Genomic DNA, 16,119 nt, shown 5'->3' on the forward strand with positions numbered 1-16,119 from the left:
GCTACATTTAGAATATTTTCACTTTTCATACCTCACAAAACACGGGTGCTGCTCGACTGTCACTGCATCGATCGGTTAGTTTGTTTGTGTTATTGTGTGACTTCGGTGAATCCAAACTAAACCGTTCAAACTTTAAACCAGGGGTCTGCAACCTTCACAATCCAAAGAGACAGTTTTGGCCAAAAAAAACAACAACAAAACAAACAAAGCAAAAAAAAAAAACTATAGTGATCCATCCATAGTGAACTTATGGAGACTCAAGAAGACAAGTCATGATCAAAATTTAGTTAACAAAATATTTTTTGTGTATACGCTACAAACTTTCACAGTTAAAGAATGTAAGAATCGATTTACTCTGTAAAAAAATAGTTTCAACATTTCAAGACAAGGTACTGCCATAGATTTTAAAGTTTTGAGCCCAACTTAAACTCTTGTGCTTTGAAATAAACTTTGAAAAGTGTCCAATGATCTTTAGTTGGGATAATTTATTTTTCTTCTTCAGATAAACTTGAATATTTGAGTTTTAGAAACTCAAAAAAATTTGGTTTGGTTTCGCTGCTTGAAAATTAAATGGTTTTAATTGAAAATATTAAAATATTAACCATCATTCACTTTCACTTCAATGAATTTGCTCAAAAGTTTTTTAAATACAACTTTTTTGGGGTTTGTAAAACTCAAAGATTTAAGTTTAACCAAAGAAGAAAAGATAATTATCTCAACAAAAGATCTTCCACTGGAGGTTACAGACGACTGACATAAATAACAGTCAGTTTGATAACTGATGGAGGCAACGTTACACCAGCGACTCACGTGTCCTGTGAGGTAAAATTGCTGTTACTGTCAGTGGAATCTGGTTGTTTTTCAGAGTGATATTTAGCTTATACAACAGCAGTTTCCCATCAGAAAAAGCTTACTTACTGCAAGGTAAAGTGGTGAAAATATTCTAAATCTAATGTACACATATACTGACTCACTTTGGGGACATTTCAGATTATTTGGGGCTTTTGGAGCAGCTGTCCGGTTTGTCCTGTCAGTATCTGAATCTTGTGCACACAAATGTGTTGTGTAATTATTTGCAGCAAACTTAAACTTATGCGTGTGTGGGTGTGTCATACTCTTTAAGTTATATAATTAGCTGATGGCAACATCGTCGTCATCATCATGTGGCTTCATGTGTGTGTGTGTGTGTGTGGGTGTGTTTGTGTCTGCTGATAAACACGCTCCATTTTCATCATCATCATCATCATCATCAGAAATGAAGAGTTTGGATGCAGTCATGCTGTCACACACCGCATGACTTTCCTTCACCCACAGAGACATTTTTGGGTCACTGTACAAAACTTTTTAAGTTTCTCTGTGCGTTTCTTAAATAAAAGACCAGGAGCTGCAGTCATAAATCTTCCCAGTAAGAAGAGCTGCTCCTGGAGATGGTTGTGGTTCAGGTAGAGCAGGTCGTCCACCATGATTAAGACTAAGATTGGCAGGTCATCTGAGGTAGAGTGGCCTCCAACTCCAGAAGCCTGAGCCCAGCATGAGGAACTTTCAGATTATCAAGTTTCCTAAGAGATTCTTAAGAGGAGAAAATGTCAGAGGGTACTAGAAGTAGGGTTTTTTAGGATAAGTTAGGAGCTCTCTGACATTATAGAGGGTATATATGGGGAGATGCCCCCTCGGTCAGTCTGAGTGGCAAAACATCCTGCAACATGGCTGCCTTTTGTAAGGGAAACTGCAAAACCAGGAATAAAACTGTTATCTACATACATTAAAGGCATTTGGATTCAATAGTGATCCTTTGAACTTACCAAAGACACAGTGGTTTATGGACACTGGACTTTTTGCAAGCAGGATGCATGATTGTTGCAAGAAATATAAATGAAAGATGGTAAATATTTAATTCATAAGTAACATTAATCAATACAATGTATAGTTTAAGATATGATTTTCCCAAAAATCTGATATACCCGACACACACCGGCAAACACAAATGTTTGAAGGCTTGAAATGTAATACTAAACTTTGAAATCTTGGATCATCATTTGATGGGATGAAAAAAGAATTCAAACCTCTGCAAACATTATCTTGTATTTGAGTTTTTATTTCAAATATCTGCAACATTACTGTTGTTATACATCTAGTTTTTTTTTCTTCAGAATTGCACGTTTTCAGTTTGGAATTTGTCCGTTTCAGTGGTCTGATTCCAGTTTTCTTTCTGTGAATCTTTTTATTTCTAGTAGAAAAAAAAGGTCTAAAATGGAAAAATATGTATTTTTCATTTTGGGTTGAACTGACCCTTTAACTGTAAGGTCATATTCTTAGAAAACATCATAATTCTAAGAATTTTCTTGTTTTTTCTTTGCACTACAGAGATTTATAAAGACGGTCCCAGGAGGCCCAGAAACTTTTCAGCCAGAAAGGGCATAAAAAAAACCCCTGACTAGTCAAATATTGCAAATTAATCACTTGGGAAGAAGTGGAGTCAAAAATCCAGATGAAATTCCAGACAGCAGGACAACAGTCCCTGCCTTCCTGTAGCAGCAGAGGCTGACATCAAGTGGTCATCTGAGGGTACTGCAACAAAACAGTTCAGTTACAGTATTTTTTAAAACTCAGGGGAAAAAATAGTTATGACTAGATTTGAAATGAGGCCTAAAGATAGAAAATTACACTCATTCTCTAAATCCAGTGAAAACTTTTCAATAAAATCAACAAAAACAGATGATGTCAGTGATCTTGTTGTCATGTTTGTTCTTTAATCTTCGATGGTTATCACACAGACCGACAAGTTTCAACATAAAAAGTATTCCAGTTCTTCACAGTATTGCATTTTGCACAGTGTTATACAGACTACAGAGTTTTTGAGTGAAGGCACAAAACTAGAGATTACTTCTGCAAACGAAATCCCTACAGACAAACATGATGAACCGAAGGATACCAAACCTGGCGAGAAAACAGTTTTACAACAACATAAAACTAATTTTATCTCTACCGACTCACGGCAAGAAAGGTAGTAGTGTCATAATCAAACTAACATTAAGTCCAGTTAGAATACTTGTTCGGTTATGTTTTCACCCACTTCTCCAGCTTTTTTTTTCTCTCTCTCTCTTGCACATTTTCCCCAAAACATTTCAAAACACAGAAGTAATTAAATTTATTTTCCAAACCTGATTGTCCGGTATACAACACTCCCTTCATATGAAATCCAACAGCTCTGAGATAAAGCGCTCTGGGTTGGTTTAGTGCAACTCTCCTTCAAATACTGTACCATTAAAATAGACCTCGCTCTGCTACAAAAGTACACATAGTAGTACAAGATAACAGTATTTTATAAGTACTTTGCTTTTTTTTGCTACATATGAAGCATGCTTTCACAGTAACACAATAGCTACATATGTAGTAGTAGTAGTAGGGCTGCCTCATGCATCTTCCACCACCTTCCAGTGACCGAGCGAGCGCCATTAACACACTAAAGGAAACAGTGCAACAGAGCACCGCACACACTCATATACACACACATACCGTTCAAGAGTTCTGCTGCTGTTTGCATTAAAAACCCCGCTTTGATTTTTAGTGAACATGAACCCACGGGTTGATCAGGCTCTGTGACTTTAGGGCTGACGTTGCTCATTCAAACTGAAAATCAGAAAATCGTGCTGTTGATACGTATGAGGACATACTTTGGTTCTTTCCATCAGTCTCAGGACAGTTTGTGAAATTTAATCCATTAGATTTGCGTGCATGGACATGAATTTGCCAGTTTTCCGTGACCCTCTGCAGGACTTTCAAACTAATACACCTTGTTCTCATTTCATTACAGCTGTCAGCATGTTACCATTAATGTCCCAGTCTGTAGGTTGTTCTTGTTTCCCGGGGACTTTGAAAATATAGATAGGACGCTGCAATGCCGCTTGAAGCAAGCGACCAGTGGCAGGACTTATACCCGCAGTGTGCATCCGGTGAGCCAGACTACCTGAGGACTGGTTTTCAAGTTGTACTGCCTGCTGGTAAAGGCAACACTTTAACCAATCCAACTGACAAAATATGGAAAAATGAATGAAAAAGTTTTCTCATTAAGTTGCACAAGTATTTGTTGGGTCAGAGTCGGGTCCAATATATTGATTTCTTCAAGAGAAACTAGGAGAAAAGCTTTACGCTCTTCCTCAGTGCAGTGCAGTTTGACTTTCAAAATAAAGCTTACTGAGAAATATTTCAGGTGAGGGTTGCAGCTTGATTAGGTAAAGGAAATGATGATGGTTTGTGTTAAAATCACAGCTTCCTTACGGTGTCCACATCTGATCAGCAGGAAAAAACACTCGGCGCCACTCTTAGCATGATGCGCCGCTCAAAATGCTGCAGTTTGAGTGCTGCACTCTTTCTGACCCACTTGCTCAACTGAGCAACTGAAAAACAACATTGAGCTCTGCCTCTGTGCCCGACCCTGCTGTGAGCCAAGAACAAAATTTCTTATCATCTTCAGCTTTAAAACAGTCAACACTGACTATTTGTCTCACATGGGAACTGAATCCAGTCTCCTGTGTTCTTTAGAGTACGTTCATCCTCATCACTTTAAAAGTCATGCTGTCATAAAAAAAAATGACAGTTGCTGTCCTTCTACACAAATCTACTGATTACATTTCATGACTGTTTCGCTGTTGTGACACTGGGCTGTTTTTTTTTATGCTGAAAAGCAAAGAGAAACAGGGTTTTTAATTGGCAGCAGCAGTAACACTTGGGCTTAGATCATCAGTGCCTGAACTCCCAAAGTGCTGAAGGACTCAGAAGTGCGATCACACGCGGATCTCTGGAATACTCAGTGGGCAGTTTGTCCAAATTTATCTGGATCAGCTTTTTATGTGGTAACAAGAAGCAGTGGAGAGGAAACCTGACAAAATTCAAGTTTACCCTCAGGGCCCATAAAGCCATTAAAACAACTGATGGCTAATGTTCTTTTAGCCTGTAAAACAGTATCAGGTATCACTGAAACTGTAACATATCAGTCTGACTTAGTTTGTTGAACTGACTGAAGAAAAGGAGGATACCATTTGGCTTAAAGGGACAATTCACCCCCAAAATCAAAAGCAATTTTCCTCTCTCCTGTAGTGCTGCTTATCTGTCTAGACTTTTTGTGAGAGTTGAAGAGTTTTGGAGATACTGACCACAGAAATGTCTGCCTTCTCTCTCTTCTCTTTTTAGCAGAACGAAAGCAGTTCCCACATAAAACTGCTCCCAACAAATCTGTGAGTTATCTTGAAGAACCTGGTCATGATTTCTGGAGAAAGACTGAGAGCCATTTAGTTTAATTATACTGGAGAGAAGGCAGACATCTCTACAGCTGATATCTCCAAAACTCTGCAACTCACATCCAAAAAATCTAGATGGCTAAACAGTGCTGCAGGTGAGACGTAAAATCTGCATGTTTGATTTTAAGGTTACCTGTCCCTTTTAAAAACTGGCAACTTCCAATAAATTTGACACAACTGCTAGTCAGGTCTTTGAAAAGGACACCTGAAAAAAAAAAAGCTCTATTCACAAAGATTTACAACTTTTTCTGACCTTTTCAATGCCAATTATAAATCTGACTATTTAACTAACTGAAATTAACAAACTTGAAACGACTAGAAAATTTTAAAAATCATCACGTAACCCAGCAGAAGAGTCTTCATGATGAAGAATACTACTCCATAATGAACAGTACCAGTCAAAAGTTTGGACACATCTCCTCATTCAGTGTTTAATCTCTATTTTTATTATTTTCCTACATTGTAAATTAACACTGAAGACACCAAAACTATGAAATATGAAATTATAAAATTATGTAGTGAGCAACAATATGCAAACAAGGAAAATGTGTTTTATATTTAACATTCTTAAAAAGCAAAAAGGCTCACGCACTTGCAGTTAAAAATTTTTAAACACTGTCACTTCATTCTGTTTCACTCTGATTTTGACTTAAATATGCAACATCAATTTATTGCTCTTATCTTTACTTTTCCTCTTGTTTAAACTGTTCATATTGTTTTGTTTCCCCTTTTGTATATTGCTGGTTTATTTAATACTCTGCTATAACACTGAAATCCTCCTTGTTGTTGGACTAATAGAGGAAAATCTTATCTTGCATTGCTGTTTTTCAATCTTGAAATCTGATTAAATCTGATTTCAAGTGCAGAAGAGAGAGCACGAGAGTCTTTTTGCTTTTTATTGTCGACCCCGTCTTCTCCTACACACCTGTTGACCTTCAAGTGTGCAGTTTTTTTTTTGCTCTTTCATATTTCAGATTCTTAATCTGAACCATTTTTATATAAAAAAGGAAAGAAAAAACACTGAATGAGAAGCGTGTCCAACCTTTTGACTCGTACTTTACGTTTTAAAATTTGAAAACTGCACTCAACACGTTTCATTAGCTGGATAAAACTTTGAAAGCCTTGAATTTACATAATTTCAGGGACCTTTCCAGGACCTGCAAATACCCTGTTTAAAATGAAAAAAAGGCATGATTCGTGTTCGTGACCCAGATAAATGTTCTGCCAAGTTAAAGTACTGTAGGACTACTACTTCCACTTGACAACACACAATAGTTTTGTATACAAAATATCTATTAACACTGTCAACGAAACCTAAACCACCGACAGCAAAGATACATTTTACACCAAATACCGTCTTTTACATATACATTCTTATCATTGGATGAGTGCAAAAATGACGGGTAAACATATCGTACAGAATGATGCAGAGACAGGAATGATTCTATTAAACAAGCTGTCATGAGCTGTTTAGTATACTGCAAATGGACTGTATGCATTCACGGCACTGTTAAGTCACTTTGGAGGAAAGCGTTGATACGACGTCATTCATTTGTGATCGGAGAATCTCCACCCGTTTCTGTGTGAACGAGTGCCCGTTCAAGCCTGAACGACAGGGTCTTGAAACGCAGCATCTCTTCAGTATGAGCTATAGATTAACTCAGAGTACATTCGTTTTATGTGTGGTGTCCTCCAGACCAGGGCCGAACTCTGCCTGCATGTACGTGGCCTGTTTAGTCCGGGGATGTAGTGGAGGGTAAAATATGCAGTTTCCTAAATAATGAAACTGCAGAGCTCCACCAAACGTGAACAAAAACAGCTTCCAAACACATTTCACTGACATGCTATATGTGCAAACATACGTGTGCAGCATTTCACTTGATGTTGCCCAATCAGAAACGCAACAAAAGACTAAAAATCTGTAGTGACAGGAGCGAGGCAGAGCAGGATGTTTAGTTGTTTAGGGGCTAAAATTGAGTAGATGCGTTCAGTGTTGGTGTGCCAATAACAAAAATATAGAACATCTCCAGATTTATCATTAAATGTGTGGAAATTGTGCATTTCTTAACAACAAAACAGACGCTTTGTAGTTGTTTGAAGGTTTGTTTTCACGTTTGATGGAGCAAAATTAGCCGTTTCTCCCTGCTCTCCAGATTTTGTGCTAAGCTAGGCTAACACGTACTGGATGCACAGAGATGAAACTGATACCCATCTGCAGAAAGTGAGAATACCTAAGTTTACCCTCCACTACAGCTCTGGTTTAATCCTGCTTTGAGAGCAGACCAGTGGCTGATTGGCTACATGAGACCATGACTGCCAGAAACAATAAAAAAAAAAAATCACAATAAAGTTTTTCCAAGACAACTTATCTAACTTTTCTCTCTATGTACAGTTCCTGACAGTGACTGGATTGGTCCTCATGTAGTGAACCTTGAAGAAGAAAAGCCAAGAATTACATGCAAAGTTAGTTTGACTCAGGTCGGGTGTCATCAAACTCCTGTCTGTGCTTTACAAACCAAACCAGAGCTGTGATGGCAGAATGTAACAACATCTCAATTACAAAAAAAGTTCCTTATCGATTCAGTTATTATTTACCATCATATATACATCTGTTTTAGGGCTACATCTTTAAAACCCCAAATATTAATATGTTCATCTTCATTGTGTGCATTGTGGGTTAAATGGAAAATTCTGTTTATGTGTTAAAATACTTAATGAAAAAGACGCTGTCTAAACTAAATCCATTTTGACTGGACTGTTTTTAAACTGTCTCACTGGACAGATGATGTATTTTTGATGCACCTAAGTAAGTAAATAAGCTTTAATGCTGCAAAAAATTCCACTAGAAGCGTCTTTCTGACCATCTCAGAGGAAGCTGTTGGTGGAGGAAGACAGAAAAAGTTCCAAATCAAACAATATTTCAATCAAGAAACACTATATTACAGATAAAGTGTTGGTGATGGTGTAGATTAGATTTTGGCACACCGACTCCATCTGTGAGGATGAACCCTGTGACATTATGTCTCTGACGCTTTCTGTTCTCACACTGTACATATGGAGCTGAAAACATTAACAAGGGCATATTTAAATATTTCATCTGAACTGACAACACCAGCAGATTTTATCAGCTGTTGCTGGAAAGATAACTAAGCTTCTGCTAAAGTACACGTTTAATTTCATTCATGGCGCAATTCAAACGGGATCAAAATCTTACTGTAGAAACATGGCGGTGTACTTCTTTTGTCCGACACAACAGTCCAAAGACTCGTAACTGACAAAGAAAAGCTGCAAATCTTCACATTTAAGAAGCTGGAACCATGTGAGTTGCTTGTAAAATGACTGAAACAATTAATGAATTATTAAAATAGTTCATGATTAATTTTGTTTTGATCGACTCATTAATAAATCGACTAAACATTTCAGCTCTACAGCTTGTTTAATCTATTTCATCCACCTTTCCACCATCCAAACTCTTTATCTACGAAGCAGCTCCTCCCTGCAGCTCCATGAACTCTGCTTCAACATGTGGAGGAATTCAAAGCTTAGTTACGGTTGCTAAGCTGTGATTGGACAGTCACTGTTCGGCGGAGGGTTTGAGCGAACCAACATTTTGACGATCGAGATGATCACAGGCAGTGATCGCTGCCATTTGGCCTTAAAAGCACAGACGGAGACAAGATAACCGGACTGATCGGGAGTTTTTCGGGGGAACCGGGCCGGGATGTAAAGGTTCAACCAGAGGAGAGGACGTGTCATCAACATCACTGGGAATTACTGATCCTCGTTATTTCCATCCGATTCAGGAAGAAAACGTCCTTCAAAATTCAACAACTTGTTTACACAATCAGACCTCTGAACTGTAATTAAATATCGATCAGGAGATGAATACAAAAAGACGTTACCTGAAAGTTCTTTAAAATACAGAAGAGAAGTTTCAGAACGCAAGTATCACTAAATACTGAGAATACCTATTATACTGTACTGAATATTGTAGTTTGTGCTGACAAATGAGACAAAAGACTAGAAGCTAGAGTCATTCATTTACATGTTCGAATACTGAAAGTTTACCCACATTTACATCCGGCTGAAAAAGCACCCAGTGTAACACTTTATAAAGGTCTATTTCAGTAAAGTAATCTATGGAAAAGTACGAAATCTGTGACAATGTGCACAGCACTACATAAAAAAAAACTTGAAAACTATGTGATGCCAATGAGGTCATGCAGTAATATTTGTTATTGCATTATGTTCTTTACAGTAGAGCTGCACAAGTAACTGCAACATTATCAAAACTGCAGTACTGCCAAGTGCAAAATCCAAATTGCAGAACCAAATCAGAATTTTTTAAAATGTTTGTTTGGTACAAACCTCAACAAATTTCACATCATTACAATGTTACAGGAATTGGTAGTCTGTTTGTTTAACTGACTGCAGATAAAATAAATCATAATAAAGCGGAAAATGTTTACTTTAATTAAACATTTACTTAAAGGCATTTCAACAAAGTTTTGTGGAGTTTGTGTTGCTCTAAATTTTGACATAAAGATTTTCATTTTTAAGGGAAATTTATATCGGTTAAAAATATCGGTTTCCTTAATTTTATTAATATCTGCCCAGCATCAGGTGACCCCTGAAAAGTATTTTACATAATATGTATGCAAATGCAAAAAATATTGTTGGATTTTTTTATTTATTGTACCAAAAACTGACAATGTTTCTCAATTAAGATTATAAGTTGCTCCATTTGTGAACATCCTCCCACGTTTTCTACAAATTTGCAGAAGTGAAAATAACAACTGCTTTATTTTCTGCTTTAAAAATGCCATTTTAAAAATGTCGCCATGACTCATGGAGGTTACTGCCATCCTGCCATGTTAGAGATTAAAAAAAATAAAAAGTTTATCTAAACATAATGGACCATCTCTTCTACCTGAAGAAGAGCATCAGTCCTGACTTAATTTACCAGAGCAGGGCTGCAACTAATGATTATTTTCATTGACGATTAATCTGTTGATTATTTTCTTGATTAATTGTTTGGTCTATAAAATGTCAGAAAATGATGAAAAATGTCAATCAGTGGTTTCCAAAGATGACGTCTTCAAATATCCTTTTTTGTCCACAACACAAATATATTCACTTTATTGTCAGAGAGGAGCAAAGAATCCAGAAAATATTCACTTTAAATCAATTAATAACTGATTTTTTGATTTACTGTGGCAGCAATATTGTTTTAGGAGTGAGGAATATGATGTGAATGTGACCTAACAGTACTTTTCCATAGGTTAACACACTGGAATAAAGTCATTATGTTAAATAAAGTTTTACCCCCCTCGCTGACACCCCCTCTCCCCGGCGTCTCTCTACAGTTCTACGCCTCGTACCCGGCAGACCGGCGGCGCTGGTGGTTCCAGATGTCGTCTCTGTGTTCGGGTCGGCAGAACAGCCTGGACGACTGGGCCAGGCGCTCCCGGTGTTCCCGCTCCCGGTCTCGTTCCCCGCCCGCTTTGGAGAACGCGGGACGGCCGCCAAACTGGGAGGACGAGTGGGTTCTGTTGTCATGGAGACCAGACGAGGAGAGCTGACCTCCCGCTGACCTGGAAATGTCATGAACGTTGAACATGAACAAATAAACTTAGGAAGGAGGTTCACATATTGGTGATAAACACAATTAATACACGTAAATTATTTCACATGTACACATATATTACACATTCTGCCTCACATATTACACCTTTAAATTCAACAAAGAAAAGAGCAGTGAAAGTGCTACTTGAACTGAACAAAAGCAGGTGTTCATGATGCTCAGGTGACAAACATGAACCCACACACACACACACACACACACACACACACACAGAGCAGCAGACAGACGGGTAATCCCACTCCAGACACTGAGCGGAGGGACAAAATGTCACATGTTTAGTGATGAATTAAACATGGCGGTGACACAGGAACTGACAGATAACACAGTGGTCCTCCTGAATGATTAAGCAGCCACTCTGTCACCTCTTGGCTTTGATTCAGACCAACAGCAGAGCAGAGCTGCAGTTTACCTGCGATTCCTGCTGAGCAGTAAGCCTTTTTACAGCTGAGCGTGATTAAAGGGATAGTTTGGATTATTTGAAGTGACTTATCGACAGTCAGTCTGTTACCTACAGTAGATGGCGGTTGACCTGCCCCCAGTTTGGAGAAGCAGCAGGAGTACTGGTGTAGGAAGCTAAGCATTGTACTGCTGAGGACAGGGTCAGCAGGAAAATGTAAAAACATCAATGTCAGTTTAAGTCTACGTTAAGTCAGAATATTTTTATTTCTGTATCTCTGTCAGACAGACATTTTACACAAAACTACTGTTATTTTATAAACCAAATATATCTCTCTGTTGCTGGTCTATCGCTGCCTCAGTCAAACTTAACTTTTAAAACACCAAACACAGCACAGGTTCACCAAAGTCACACAATAACACAAGCAAACTAATCAACTGAGGCAGCAGATGACCAGCAGCTCCCATGTTTGGTGGGGTAAAATTACTGTTTTTGCTAAAGGAGTCTGGTTCATTTGTAGAGAGAGATATTTGATCTGTATAACGGCAGCTTCCCGTCAGAAAAGGCTGCCTGATGATCCATTTTCCTGCTGACTCTGTCCATAGCAGGGTTTTCCCTGCCTATCTAACTAAAGGTGGGCCATCTTTGAATTAATAACTTATACCTTTGTTAAAAACAAACAAAAATGCAAAAATGCAAAGTCTTTTCTATGCTAACACCTTTGCGTTAAATATCTTTATCAAAGCATCGGCATTTTTTGACCCACCTGTTGTCACCTGTTCACTGGCCACAGTTATTTCACTTTGATTCTTTTCTTTTATCAAAACTAGAACCTGAAGAGTCAAACGTGCACAGAAATATTTCAAAATCTTTGTTTCAGTGTTTTTATGTTGATCTTGAGTTTGTTTTTTACCTTTTTTCATCTTGGTATAAAATTTAAATCCTTATGGACACTTTTGTGATGCTCTAAGAATTAATAGTTGTCTCAAATTGAAGTGAAGGATAAAAATCCTGAAGAGAAATGTCTTGTGTGACTGAACAGCTGGTGCTGGATCAAACAGATTTCAAATTTTTCCCCACAGATATCTATTTTTTAAATTAACATTAATTGAAGTAATAAGGATAATAAGCAACCACCAAGAGACTGTAAGACGGTTACACAGTTGATACAAAGGAACTTTGCCCCGTTTACTCATGTCTGAACCCCAGCAGGGCAGGGTAAATATGTGCCAGAGTTAGCTGACAAGATCTTTGACTCTTTGTTCTCTTAGTGCTGTCAAGAAGGTTTACAATAGAAAATGTACTCATTCATATGATCACTTAATGCATTTATTTATTCAGCAATTCTATAGTTCTATAACCGTGACGAACTGTGGCGTGACCAGAGATTAGATTGTGTGTGATTAATTGAAAATTAAATCCCCCTTTGACTCTTGTTTGAGTTGCAGGGCTGTACCGCGTCATACGAGCCAATGAGGAGGCACCGCTCACCTGCTCTTCGTGATTCTGTGAGGTCCATTATCAGTTGGCTGCTGGTGCTGACGGGGAAACAGAAAAGGTCAAAGGTCAGGTTTTGTTTTCAAGACAACACCCACCAACCACACGTAGACAATAGTTCAGATTTATAAGAGGAGTCTGATTTTCCACATAAAATCTTAAAGCCCTTGTTCACTCATAATCCACACAAACACGTGCTTTCTTTTATGTTACCTTGATTGATTGACCTCCTCATCCTTCTGTTGGTTTAGTTGTACCCACAGTATCAGGGCAGGGCATCTCACCTTGTCACGTATTGTTGCACAGCCAACATTTTCACTTGTCAGAGCAGGAAAACTCTCAGGTGTATTCATGACTGTTGCATTCCTCGTAGGGGAGGTCCGTTTATCACAGAATGACTCTGTGACTGAGACACTTAATGGAACTGAGCTGTAGTCACTGTTAATAAGTCCACCTGTGTTTTTCCTGCTCTGACAAGTCAAAATGTCAGCTGTCCAACCAGTCCATTCCCAACATATCACCACCAAACTTTCACCTGACCAGATGTGTAATCAGCTGGGGTGATTAAAAACGTCTGTGTGGGTGTGCAGAACATTTACTTTGCTAAGTAAACGGTAAATATGACTGACAAATAAATATAGTGGAGTAAAAGGTACAATATCTCTTCCTCACACTGTTGATTAACTAAAGTTCAAATATTTTTAAAAACTAATTTTGTGCTCAATATTAAAATCACCTCAGAATAGTCGGGCACATAACAAGGTTTATTATTAATGTTTTATTTCCACTTGTTCCGTCAACTATTCTACTGACAGTTTTTGTCCTGTTTAATTTACGGCTGCAATGTCTATAAAATGTCAGAAAATCATGAAAAATATCCATCTAAAGTGATGTCTTTAAATGATTTAAATGAAAGATTTTTAGTTTAATATGATAGCAAAATAAGAAAAGCAACAAAGCTCCATTTTTGTGAGGCTTTTGTTTTGTTTTTGTTTTATTTTTGCATTTTTTAACCACGTCCGATTGAGTTAATAATAATAATAATAATAATAATAATAATAATGCATTTTATTTATAGGCGCCTTTCTTGACACTCAAGGTCACCTTACATCATCAACATAAAAGCAGACACAATATTAAAAAGACAATAAAATACAAAAATACAGTTTAAAATTAGACAATGCAATTGTGATCAGAGGGAGTAAGCCAGTTTAAACAAATGGCAAGATTTACTTGCCATGGGCAAGCAGGCAATCCTTTTTGCTGACCCCTGCATAACCAAATGAACGTTATCTTGGTGACAGAAGTAGTAGTGGCTCAGACTTGAAGTTTTACTGCATTCAAGTTGCAACTGCCAATAAAAAAAAAAAACAAGGGCAACTATGGTTAAACATGATAAGACAAAAGCTGGGAGATGTGTGCAAGCTGTGACAAAATAAACCAAATGAACTCACAAAATATCCTAGCCTTAGCTTTGGCTGACAAATAAATTTATTGGAGTAAAAGCTAAAATATCTTCCTCTTCCTACTTCAAGTGCACCTAAGTGTGTGTGTGTGTGTGTGTTGTTGTACCTTGTAGTGGTTGCACTGTGGCGGGCTGCCGTTAACCTGGTAATACTCCACCAGTCTCTCGGCCAGAGCGATGCGTCTCAGCAGATTCTCGATGAATCGCTGGATTCTTACTTTACCGCACGTCTCCTGTCGAGCCGCCGCTTCCAGAAACTTCTGGATCGTTATCACCTCCCTGGAAAACAAAAATGATATTTAAGTTTGGCACAGAGAACAGAATAAATGTAATTTTCAAATCTGACTGGTCCAGTTAAATCTCGTGTTGCGACATGTATATACTAAAGGACATTTATCAGATGTCACACAGCTCCCTCTGAGGACACTAAAGGCTTTAAACTACAGGAACACATTTGAAGTGTGAAATCAGAGAAATCCACCTTTCAGGCCTTCAGAAGCTCACATCAATCAAACACCGCTGCCCGTTTACCTCTCTCGTCGCTCCAGCTCATTCTCCGAGGCGTTGAGCTGCTCCCTCAGCGCGGCAATCACCATGACAGCCACATCCACCTGCCGGCTCAGCGACCTCTCCCTCTCCGCAACTTCCTGCCTCTCCTGCGCCAGGTGCTGCGAGTGAGCGCGCTCACACAGGAGCTCCGTGTCGGTCTGGGCGAGCTCCGTGCTCACCTTGGCCAACCGGCGCTGCATGGTGCTGTCAGCCGCCCGCAGGATGCTGGCGAGCCGCCGGCGCACCGCGGCTGAGGCCGCTGCCGTCTCCAGACCAGAGAACGAGTTCTGCTCTGGTGGTCAAAGTAACAGAGAAAAAAGTTTTATATGATCATCTGACTGCTCCTGTTTCTTCATTATAACACCAAATATAAAGAAGGAACATAAAATTTAATTTGCCTCAGTCCAACACTGCAGATCACATCCAGCACAGAATCACCGCCGTCTAAAGCCAAGAAAGTGTCGCTGCTGTGACATATTTAATAAACTAAATTAAAAAAGTTTTTTTTAAAAAAAGACTGAAGTGGACATACACTAAATAAATCTGCCCCAGATCAGATTCCAAACCTTCACTCACTTTTTGGTATATTCATTTATTTAGTGAGTCATTTATTTATTTTTGATTTTGGAAGTTTTGGTCATCTGTAACTGTCAGACTGTGGAAAAACCACCAAAACAAAAAAAATAAAACATAATATAATGATAATAAAAACTCAAGGTGTGATGATACCATGTTTAAAAGGTCCACACTAAGATATTGAAAAAGGTCCACAGTAAGATATTGATTGTGATATTCCTTTTTTTTTTAAAAGGACAACTTGAAAATTGTCCTGCATTAAATAATGAATCTAATGTGTACGGCATTTTTTTGTTCATATAAAATTTGCTTTTCCTTTTAATTTCAAGTGCTTCTGGTTTCTCTTTCCTTCTTAATTAAATAAAAATTGCCAGCCACGAACTATGCATGTGCAAAAAAAAATGGCCTGAATTGTCTCAGCCTGAATATTCAGTAGAAGCCCTTTCATAAAATTAAATAAAAAAAATAATAATAATAATTAACCAAGGAATATCACAGATATCTCCACAATCTGAAACAGTGTCAAAACATTTTTTCATCACAATATTCATTAAACTGTTACATCCCTATTAATAAATTTATAAAATGTCACATTAATTGTTTTAATTTGCTTCTGTATTTATTTACCTTTGTATTAAACTTTCCCCTATCTATTTGCTTTCATATTTTAATTATTTAATGTAAGTTTATATTT

At 37.9% G+C, this 16,119-nt stretch overlaps 1 protein-coding gene across 2 annotated transcripts in view; it reads right to left on the reverse strand.

Moving 5' to 3' along the window:
- Positions 1–2,259: 2,259 nt before the first annotated feature.
- znf365 (zinc finger protein 365) overlaps positions 2,260–16,119 on the reverse strand; it is a 16,938-nt gene continuing 3,078 nt past the window's right edge. Inside the window, exons 3-7 of one of the 2 annotated variants that reach the window (XM_084736273.1) lie at positions 14,832–15,141; positions 14,408–14,579; positions 12,830–12,876; positions 10,679–10,891; positions 2,260–2,568 (exon numbers count right to left, since the gene is read on the reverse strand). In XM_084736273.1, coding sequence (XP_084592399.1) covers positions 2,556–2,568; positions 10,679–10,891; positions 12,830–12,876; positions 14,408–14,579; positions 14,832–15,141 — 755 coding nt within the window. In that variant the 3' untranslated portion in view covers positions 2,260–2,555. Of the gene's footprint in view, positions 2,569–10,117; positions 10,892–12,829; positions 12,877–14,407; positions 14,580–14,831; positions 15,142–16,119 lie in introns of those variants that run through there. The other variant, XM_084736272.1, reaches the window with a different exon arrangement.

Source organism: Lutjanus erythropterus, chromosome 14, assembly GCF_056507025.1.
Source record: "Lutjanus erythropterus isolate fLutEry1 chromosome 14, fLutEry1.hap2, whole genome shotgun sequence".
Taxonomy (NCBI): Eukaryota; Metazoa; Chordata; class Actinopteri; order Lutjaniformes; family Lutjanidae; genus Lutjanus; species Lutjanus erythropterus.